Source organism: Quercus robur, chromosome 1, assembly GCF_932294415.1.
Source record: "Quercus robur chromosome 1, dhQueRobu3.1, whole genome shotgun sequence".
Classification (NCBI taxonomy): Eukaryota; Viridiplantae; Streptophyta; class Magnoliopsida; order Fagales; family Fagaceae; genus Quercus; species Quercus robur.
In genome coordinates, this window is record NC_065534.1 from 30,301,238 (window position 1) to 30,311,729 (window position 10,492).

At 39.2% G+C, this 10,492-nt stretch overlaps 2 protein-coding genes across 3 annotated transcripts; one reads left to right on the forward strand and one right to left on the reverse strand.

Moving 5' to 3' along the window:
* Positions 1-240: 240 nt before the first annotated feature.
* On the forward strand, positions 241-2,990 carry LOC126729166 (pentatricopeptide repeat-containing protein At5g59600). The gene is made up of 2 exons (XM_050434860.1): positions 241-2,464; positions 2,627-2,990. The coding sequence occupies exon 1, from the start codon at positions 790-792 to the stop codon at positions 2,440-2,442; it is 1,653 nt and encodes a 550-aa protein (XP_050290817.1). The 5' UTR covers positions 241-789; the 3' UTR covers positions 2,443-2,464; positions 2,627-2,990.
* Positions 2,991-6,872: 3,882 nt separating this feature from the next.
* On the reverse strand, positions 6,873-8,657 carry LOC126729178 (transcription factor PCL1). 2 transcript variants are annotated; one of them, XM_050434877.1, is made up of 2 exons: positions 7,566-8,657; positions 6,873-7,200 (listed from the first exon to the last, which is right to left on the reverse strand). In XM_050434877.1, exon 1 carries the CDS (start codon positions 8,518-8,520, stop codon positions 7,576-7,578), a length of 945 nt encoding a protein of 314 aa, XP_050290834.1. In that variant the 5' UTR covers positions 8,521-8,657; the 3' UTR covers positions 6,873-7,200; positions 7,566-7,575. The 2 variants fall into 2 exon arrangements, with proteins under 2 accessions (XP_050290834.1, XP_050290827.1); XM_050434870.1 differs by having other exon boundaries at positions 6,873-7,206; positions 7,566-8,656.
* Positions 8,658-10,492: the final 1,835 nt, after the last annotated feature.

Sequence of the window (10,492 nt, forward strand, 5' to 3'; positions counted from 1 at the left end):
TAGGCCCCAATGAATAAATGGGTCAGGGCGACAAACTATTGGGCCCCACAATTTTATTTAAGGGATTGTGATGTTCGTGGGTGGTCTAAATTATTTGAATATTCATTGATGGTACTTTTTAATTTTTATTTTTTATGATGCTTGTTCTTTATCTTTAGGTGAACATATTAATAGATTTTTTTTTTATATAGACTTATTTGAAACCAGAAAAACTTTACCAATTGCAATTTTTTTTTAAAAAAAGCTAATTAACTGAACTAACTTGAAATCCACCTTACATCAATGGGTTTTGGTCTTATTATCCGCAACAACAAGGGTAAAGTGCTTGCTGCATCTTGTGACCGAGTGGAGAAGAGTTTAAACAACCTGTGCACAACGGCTTTTGTAACGAGCAGCTTTTGTAACGAGGAAAGCTTTACTTTTCTACCAAAGTACTAGTTGTTCTAAAGTGGAAGTGGAAAGCAACTTTGTTGAACTTGTGGACAGAATATGCTCTCTTGAGGCGACATGGATTCTAGAAGACATTAGTTTAATTTGTGATAGTTTTGATTTTATTTATTTTACTAGTATTCTCTTACGATGTAATCGTGCTGCACTAGCTTTAGTTAGTGCTGCAAAAGAGAAAGAAAAGGTCATTGTTTGGTTAGAAGAATGTCTATCTTTTCCCTTTACAACGTGATTTACATTAATAAAATTTACTATCATTTCAGCTCCCAACAAAAAAAAAAACATGAGATCCACCTCATTGTTTAGATATATACATTCACAATGCTTTTAGCTCCAACCTAAATGGTTTATGTCTCATCCCCACTTCTGCACCTATTGCAAGGATGCAACCCCTTAAAACCTCCAATCATCTACCGTTCATTTCAGACATCACCCGATGCCTACATTAAACACATTGAGATGTACGCTCAAGATCGAGCGTTGCACTCAGGAAAAAAACTACATGCCCACCTGATCACAACCGGCTTTGCTCGTTTAACCCATTTTGCCGCCAAGCTCATAGCCCTCTACACGGTTTGTGGAGAACTATCCCATGCACGCAAACTGTTCGACAAAATTCCCACAACAAATATACACCGTTGGATCGCCCTTATCGGAGCCTATGCTCGGTGCGGCTTTTACCAGGAGGCTCTGGGAGTGTTCCGTGAGATGCAAGGACAAGGGTTGAGACCAAACAAGTTTGTCATTCCCAGCATTCTCAAAGCCTGTGGTCATGTCTTGGACCGAAAATCCGGGGAGAAAGTACATGGGGTAGTTTTGAAGTGTTCATTTGAATCTGATGCTTTTGTGAATAGTGCATTGATTGATATGTACTCGAAATGTGGCCAAGTTGAAAAGGCGTGGCACGTATATGATGGAATGGTTGAAAAGGATTTGGTGGCATTGAATGCTATGGTTTCGGGCTATGCTCAACATGGGTTTGCCAAAGAAGCATTGGATTTGGTGAAAAAGATGCAAGCTTTAGGAGTGAAGCCTAATGTAGTGACTTGGAATAGCTTAATTGCAGGGTTTTCACAAAAGGGTGATCAAGTAATGGTATCTGAACTGTTTAGTTTGATGTATAGCAATGGGGTTGAACCTGATGTGGTATCTTGGACTTCAGTTATATCAGGATTTGTGCAGAATTTCCGTAATGATGAGGCGTTTGCTATGTTTAGAAAGTTATTGGATCATGGGTTTTATCCGACTTCTGCTACAATAAGTAGTCTCTTACCTGCTTGTGCAACTGCAGCTAATGTAAAGTGCGGGAAGGAGATTCATGGGTATGCATTGGTGATTGGAGTTGAGAATGATATATTTGTAAGGAGTGCTCTTGTTGACATGTACTCAAAATGTGGATTTATAGCTGAAGCAAGGAATTTGTTCTATCAGATGTCTGAGAAGAACACAGTTACTTGGAATTCAATGATATTTGGTTGCGCAAATCATGGGCACTGCAATGAAGCAATTGAGCTGTTCAATCAGATGGAGAAGGAAGATGGAAAGAAGCCTGATCACCTGACTTTCACAGCAGTTCTAACTGCTTGTAGCCATGCAGGGATGGTTGAATTTGGACAGAGACTGTTCCACTTGATGCAAGAAAAATACAGGATTATGCCAAGACTTGAGCATTATGCATGCATGGTGGATCTTCTTGGTAGAGCTGGAAAACTTGCTGAAGCTTATGATATGATTAAGGGAATGCCCATTGAGCCTGATTTATTTGTATGGGGTGCATTACTAGGGGCATGCAGGAATCATGGGAATGTAGATCTTGCTGAAGTAGCAGCTGAGCATTTGTCAGAGCTTGAGCCTGACAGTGTAGGAAACAATTTGCTACTGTCAAGTTTGTATGCTGATGCCGGAAGTTGGGGGAATGTTGTCAGGTTGAAGAGAATAATGAAGAAACGGAGGTTAAGAAAATTTCCCGGGTGCAGTTGGATAGAGGCCAGCTGATACAAAAACATCACTCTAAAAGGTTGTACAATGCTTCATACAGAACAGAGAGATATTTTGTGGGATCCTTCAAGTGATCATCAGCCACATTCTTGTTTCATGCATGGTTCGACTCCTCATTACAGGGTAGTTGAAAATTATTGCACAACCCAGAATATGACATTATTTACCACTTTTGGAACAGGATGGGAGCTGTGTTGGAAATGGACCATTTAAACTCGGAAAGAAAATGAGCTGCATGCTATCAATGATATCAGGAAAGGCTGTAAGATATAGCAGATAAACTTCTGTGATTTCCAATGAAATCTACAGCAGGATGTTTATTGTCCATCAGCTACTCGGGGACAATCAATCCTTTGCAACTAGATCCAAAATGGAAGACAGGAAGTTCGGAATGAAGATCATCCTCTGCCACCAAATTTATTCTCCTCTCTCTGCCTTTGAATGATATTAGGGGGAGAGTAATAGGAGCCACGGTTCTAATTATTTTCAGATTGCCAATTCCATAACTCATAATTATATATAATTCTATTGTTAAATTGATCTCACACTTGAATTTGAAGAAAACATGCCCCATATTTTCTCAATCTTAATCCACCAACCAATGGCTCGGTGATAGTTAGCATAGTGAAAACATCTAACATTAGCAAGACCACATTCCACCACACACGATGTTAATATCCAACTATCAATAAGTTCAAAACCAAAAAAGAAAAGATACGTGTGATTCCAACCAAGAGGTCGAGGCTTGATGTGATAGTAAGTGTTTTTGCACCCAAATTAACATATTGTAGGTTGGAGTCAAAATATCAATCTCTCCAAAAGAATACGAGGAAAAGACTAAAATATGAATCACATCTCTCAAACTCCACGAAATAAAAGTCAGAGAGGTGACTATGACAGGCATCCAATATGGAGGAACGGATCTTGCTCAACCAATTTTGCCTGACTGCATAACGCACATTTCTAAAGGAATGAATCCTGTTGGACCAACGCAATAATAGGACAAGCACCAACCCGAAAAGGATAACAAACAAAGATAATGGGACCTCACCTAACTCTAAAGCAGGCCCACTTGACAACTGAAAAAAAAAACACCAATAAAGAGAAGAGCAGAAAGAAAGAAAAGAAAAAGAGCAGAAACCCCACTTGGATTCCTTCAAGCATTGTGCACGGCCATTCGTCCCTTTCAACTAGTAATATTTTATCTCTATTGCACGAGCTCCTTTGTAAGTGGTACTGGTTTCATTAACTATCGAATCACAGCATTGCACAGCAACTAAAGAGGAAGATTCAGTCACTAAAAAATTCAGATTACAATCATTAAAAAAAAAACCGTATTCTTTTTGTGAAATGAGATAACAGACTCTATGTGGCTTTGGTTCATTTTATAGTAATACAATGATCCAGAGAAGGCACCACCAGAGAGAAGCCTAATCAAAAGGCAATCATGAAACGATGATCATTCAATGATATTGTTGTTTAGAAACCAACCAAATCTCGCACAAGTTCAATTCGAGTAAACTATCTATTAAATAAACTTCAGTTTGACATGCCTTTTAAGCATGTACACTGAAAACTGAAAACCATCTTGATTCGCAACATGGCATAAGTTGTTAAGAGTTCAGTACACAGAGAAGCCTCAAAGACTTCAGCAAACTCCATCCAGAGTAAACTTGGAGCCAGATATCTCTGGCTCTGCAAGTGAGGTGCATGTGGGTGTAACTCAACATCAACCGAAAGTCCAAAGAAAAGAACATGACCTATACGAATAATAGTAAAAGGAACCATGAATATCAACCCAAAAACATTACTACAATGTCATTCAAGACCACTTCTCATACCATTTGAGAGAAGATTAAACAAATTCTGACCGTCAAAAAGCTATCTTTTTAATGCCACTCAAACAAATGCTAGTAACTCAAAATGAAGTTAAAAAGTTTTTTCAACCAAAAGTCATTTTCACTTATTCCTCTCTTCGACTCTGCACTTCTTCTAACACAATAGCATCTAGAGAAAATTTCTTCATCCTTGCAGGAGTTGGTTATTCTAATATTTAGCCCTAAGTATTTTCTGGTCTTTGCCTAAGCCTTGATCCTGCAGCAAAAGTTATACATCTGCAAGGGCAACGGGGAGGTTCTAAAGCCACTAGAGCTTCTCTTTGTGGTTTAAATAGTTCAACTCTTCCACGTATCCCATATATGACGTGAGATGAATTTTTGAAATAAATAATGGACCGTGCTCTATGTAGAAATGGCCAAATGGGTGGCAACAAAAAGCACAAAGGTGGGCAATCACAGGACATGCTTCAAACTTCAAAGTTAGGTAGATAAAATGCTATTCCATTTTCATATTCTAGAGAACATATTCTATTCCCAGATTATCCATTTACTAATCCGTTGGTCATTCTCCTTTTCCCAAACTAAATCCATCTCATAAAATTGGATTCAGCAAAAAAACGTTCAAGAAAGAAAATTCAATACCACAGCCATATATTTGAAAGACACATGAACGATAAAATAAAATAAGCAATTGGAGGTGCCAACAGGCACTAGATGAACAGTTTGGATCCCTATGCAATCTTTTGGTTCATAATTAAAAGAAAATCAATACTCCGTAGTTTTGAATTAATAGCAATCATAATGATGAATGCTGGTTTTAAATACCCAAATCTATTTGATAGATTTCAGTGATTATAAACTTCCAAAAAATCTCTCATTTAAAAAATTATGTAATACAACAAAAGAAAATTATTAGGTATTCCTGGAGTACCATAAATGCCTACTCCCTCCTCTCACATAAATGGTGGGTTACACCATAAATTTAATTAATGGAACCCACCATTCATGTAAGAGGAGGGAGTATGCATTTATGATACTTCGAGAGTAGATAATAATTTCCCTACAACAAACAATAATGGTATATGAAAAGCTCTTCTTCAACCAACTGATGGCGATTCTGGTTACTATACCTGTATTCACCTAATCAGTTCTAACGGGGATTTTTTTTTTTTCCTAAAATAGTGAAAAAGCTAACCAATTATGGGTTTGGCTCCTCCCATTCAAAACCCACCCCTTCTCTCCCATTTTTTGCCTAATCTAAGACACATGGTGTGGTAGGAATCTAAAGGCACATCAACACACATAAATTACTCCCTACTTGGTAATGGAAATCAGGCATTGAGGTCCTCACAGGGGAGCTAGTCCTTGAAGGAGACGTTGGCATGGTGTCAGCACCATCACCGAGAGCAGAAAGCTTGGAGATGAAGGCAATGAACTTGATGTTGCAGTCTATGGCAAGGATCTTTGTCTTGCTGACAATGTAGTAGAGCTGGTTGTCAGGAGGATAAGGGTGGATCAGACCTGGACATTCTCTCTTTGCCTTTGATTGCCACCTTCCTCAACTCGGACCTTCCCTCATACTCAATTGCTCATTCATCCCTCAAAGCATTCCCACCATCTTCCTTGCCGGCACCAGCGCCTAAGGCACTACTGATGCTTCATTTTCAGGCCAAACAGCTTGGTGAGTCCATGTCATGCAAATGCAAGCGCTGGAGATCTCAATGCCAATACTTTGTGTGTGGGGCTTTCTTTTGATGTTTAGATTTTTTATTTGCCATATGTCTTGCATCCAACTAAAAATGGGAGATAATGAAGAGGTTCTTAATAGGAAAGGAGCCAAACCAAAAGGTCAGAAATAGCATAAAAATTACAGGGGGAGAAACAGAACCAATGTTATGGTGATTAGAATAATGTGAATAATATATATAATTCAATACAATAATTGCACTTCTAATTCACTGTGTACTTTCAAGAAGTACAAAGTTGTTCAAATACTCTGAAAATAGAAACAATTACAAAACGGTGACTGAATTTTGATAAAGTTCGAGTTCAAAACATTGTAAACATTCCAATAGTTCTGCAACAGAACTTTCCAACAGCTGCATCAGAGTCACTGCAGCTAATACTAATAAAATATACAAGCCAAACATCATGCATTATCAAGACCCACGAAGTTGCAAACAAATGGCCCTAAAGTAGCTCCTGCAAAACTTATAAATTGCACTTCACAAAACAAAAGGCATAACAGATCACATGATATCACCATCTCAAGTAAGGGACTTCTTGAGTTAAAACATCAAAATCAATCTGCATAGCGAATTATTAGATCCACATAATTCTGAAGAGCATTTGGAATATATATATATATATATATATATATATCTTAAGAGATAACACATGTAAACCCAAAATTAAGAATTAAAACCAACTCTCTCTCTCTCTCTCTCATGAGAAAGAAGGCAAAAAGGTGACATTGAACCCAACAATGAGGGACAATAGTTTTGCTAAGTTTGTCTGTCTTTCTTTTTTATTATTATTTAACTTTTGCTTTCCAGCTGAAGAAGAAGAATTAATACATTCGATCAATACTTGAGAATAACATTTTATCAATTAAAGAATAGGTTAAGATTGTACTTTTGACTTGGTGTCAACTAGGGACTAAAATTAGTACACCATGAATCTCCTGCTGCTACCAGGAAACTAAAAAATAGCTATGTACTATATACTGAGGCGAAAGTTCAAAACTTAGCCTGGTTGGAACAAAATTCCAGATCATATAGGAAGAGAGTATGCAGAATGGGATTCAAATTGTCTGCATATAAATTCCTAAGAACACCTCCACGTCTGTGAGGTTCAAGATTATCAATGAAGCAACCTCGGGTTGCAAGACTTTAGCTTTGACCCACTTGATGAACATCTGGATCTACACAAAAACATACCATAAATCATCTGTGACAATAACTTAAAAACCACATTACATACAGGCCTAAAACTACCCTTTTATAAGTTCTTGGTTGTAACTCCCCAACTAAAATACATAAAAAGCTACCTACATAAATGCAGTGTGTGCTAGAGACACACATAATTATTGGAATTACAAAAGAGAAACTACAAAAAGTAACAATATGGGGGAAATAATAGTAAAAAACTGATCATTGCTAAACAAATTAAGACAAGACAGTTAAGACAGTTTTTAAGCAATGAAAGTAAAACACATATAGTACAGACAGAAAAAGATCCTTTTTTTTTTTGTTTTGTTTTGTTGGGCTTCAACAACCTCACCTCTGTTAATTCAATTCTCATTAGGCGCAATAGGATGAGACCCATATTGATAATTACTATTCCCAGACTGTTGCTGTTGCTGCTGGAACATATTGTACTGATGATGATGACCCATGGGTGGCATACCCATGTGGCCGAGCATTTGAGGCATCATGGAGGGCATGTGATAATTAGGCAGGAGAGGAGTAGTGGAAGCGAAGAGATGATCGGAGGTGGAAGTGGAGGTCGACGACGGCCCATCGGAAAACAACCCACCTCCTCCTCCGCCTCCGCCGCCGCCGCCGCCGCCTTGCTGTCGCTTGAGGTAGAGGCGATATTTCTGGAGATGACTGGCGACGTTCTCGCGAGTCAAGCCTTCCACGTTCATCAGCTGCATGATTGTTTTCGGAACCGCGTTTTTGATCCCCAGGTGGCCCACCACGTCCACGAATCGCTTGTGTAGCTGTGGGGTCCAAACCAAACGCGGCCGTTTTACCGCCCTCTCCGCCGCCGCCGACGACTCGTCGTTCTCGTTGTTACGGAGTGCCGAATCGGCTTCTTCTACTTCTATTTCCACACAACCCTCGTCGTCTTTTCTCGATCTTTTCGGATCCGACCCGGACCCGTCTCGATCGGTAGTCTCGTTCTCCTCCGCCTCCACGACCATCGGGTCCTGGTCCGGGTCAGGATCCGGATCCGTCATTTCGAACAGCGACCCCTTCGCCGTCGAGTGGTTGAACCCACGGAGAGTCGAGAACGTTGTTTGCGACGCGCGGTTGACTTCTACGGCGGTCCTGTAGGGTTCCGGCGAAATACTGAACGCCGAAGCCAGCTCCGGCGATATCAACAGCTGCGATAACGGCGTCAAATCATCGACTCCCGGTAGCCCAACCTCCCACTCCGTCACTCTGTCCTCATCGCCGCCGCCGCCATTTTGGCCGCCCAAGAATTCGTACTCGCTCATCTTCATCAACATCAAATCATATCCGAATACTCTCTGAATTTGTGAATTCGATATTTGGATCCAAAAGAAGAGAGAGAAATGAAAGGAGAGAGAGATATTTTCGTGATATTCAGAGCTTTGTTTGGTTTATATTTCTTGTAAAAAAAAAAAGAAAGTGAAAAAAAAATAAAAAAAAAATAAAAAAGAAAATAAAAAGAAAATGAGAACAAACTAAAAAAGTGCAAGATCTGATTCCAGATCGGTCTTTTTAGTTGCCAACGTGGACGACTTAGCCTGATATTTTCGATCCTCTAAATATCTCTAAATCTCTCTCCTTTTTCTCATCCCCATTCGCACACTTCATTATTCCGTTCTAACTCGCTTTAGTTTGACTAACCGTGGAGGATTCCGACCATTTTGAAATCAACGCACGAAGAGAGTGAGTGTGGTGGATTTGACACGTGAGATTACGAAAATAGACATTGGAAGAAACGGTGTGTGATTTGCTGAGAGTGGCCACGTGAGCAAAGTGCGTGCGCTTTTTATGGCTTTTTGGTAAATTGGCAATAAAATAATGCTTGGAACCGACTTTCTATTTTGCACTTTACAAAATTGTATTGCCGACCAACGAGGAAAGGGAGTAAAAACAAAAAAAAAAAAAACGAGGAAAGGGAGTGTTGGTGGACAGCTGGAGAGAGATAAATAAACGTGGCCCTTTTATGACGGGTCGGTACTTAGTTTGTGTTACGTCGACTTTTATTGTTAGTTAATCAGTCGCCGTTGAATTGTGGTGATGGGAATTTTGACAATTTTCCTAGGATGATGGATCATACGAGGACGGAAATAGAGGAACACCATTTGACGAATGAGTGGAAAAAAAAAAGTGTGGGTTGTGTTCACCAAACATTTGACAGTTTAATTGACAATTTCCATAGGCCGATCCAAATGAACCGGAGGGTAAAATAAAAAGGTAAAATTTTCATAGGAGCGATCCACGCGTCAATGAGAGAATTTCCCAAGGCCGATCTAGAAGAACTAGAGAGTTAAAGAAAAAGGAAAAATTTTCATAAGAGCGATCCACATGTCAGTGAGAGAGATGTTGTACAAAATGGGCGCAAAAGATACTCTCTCAAGACATGTCAATGAGAGAGATGTTGTACAGAACGAGCGCAGGAGATACTTTCTCAAGAAAAAGACAACGAATTTATTCTGTATCTTTGTCTTGAGAAAAAATGTAAAAACTAGAGATACCACAAAATCTCACTCACAATTTCACAACAATTTAGCTTATTTAGAAATTATTTTACCTTATTTTTTTGTTTCGATTTATGATAGGATTATATTTTAGCTTGTTATGAAAATATTGTAAGGTTTTGTTTGTAGCTTAGAATAATTTTTTTGTCTTATTGTAAATTGTAACTCATTTAAAAGATGGATTTAAATTTTATAGAATTTTTAGAATTATATTATGGAAATTCTAAATTTTATTAATTCATTTTAAAATAAGTGAATTTTATGACTGTGGGGGGTAAAAGACCCGGAGGCCCATGCGAATGTCTACATTTGGACCAAGGGCCCAGTCCAAGAAAGACCCCTCCTCGGCCATGAGAAGAATCCTCCTTGGCATGGATATAGTCAAGGATAAAGGAGACAACCTACCACTTGTAGTGACACACTATATCATACCACAGAGCAGGAAAAGTACTATGGCAGGAAAGGACAGCGGAGAAAAGGGAGGTGTCTAGGGAAAAGACTGTCATTATTGCGTTCATGACCTTGTGCCTAACATGGCCATACTTCCCTGTCCTTACAACCACTCCTAACAACTGAAGGGAATGGCGGATGGGACAAGCACCTACCCTAGGAACCTCATTCAGCAGGAAGAAATCTACTATAAAAAAGGAGTAAAGAGAGACAGAGAAGGCTGGGCGAAGACCCCCCAACACATAAGAGGGACCAGAAAGGGCTCCTGGAACCGTGCCGAGGACCAATTCTCCCAGGTGAA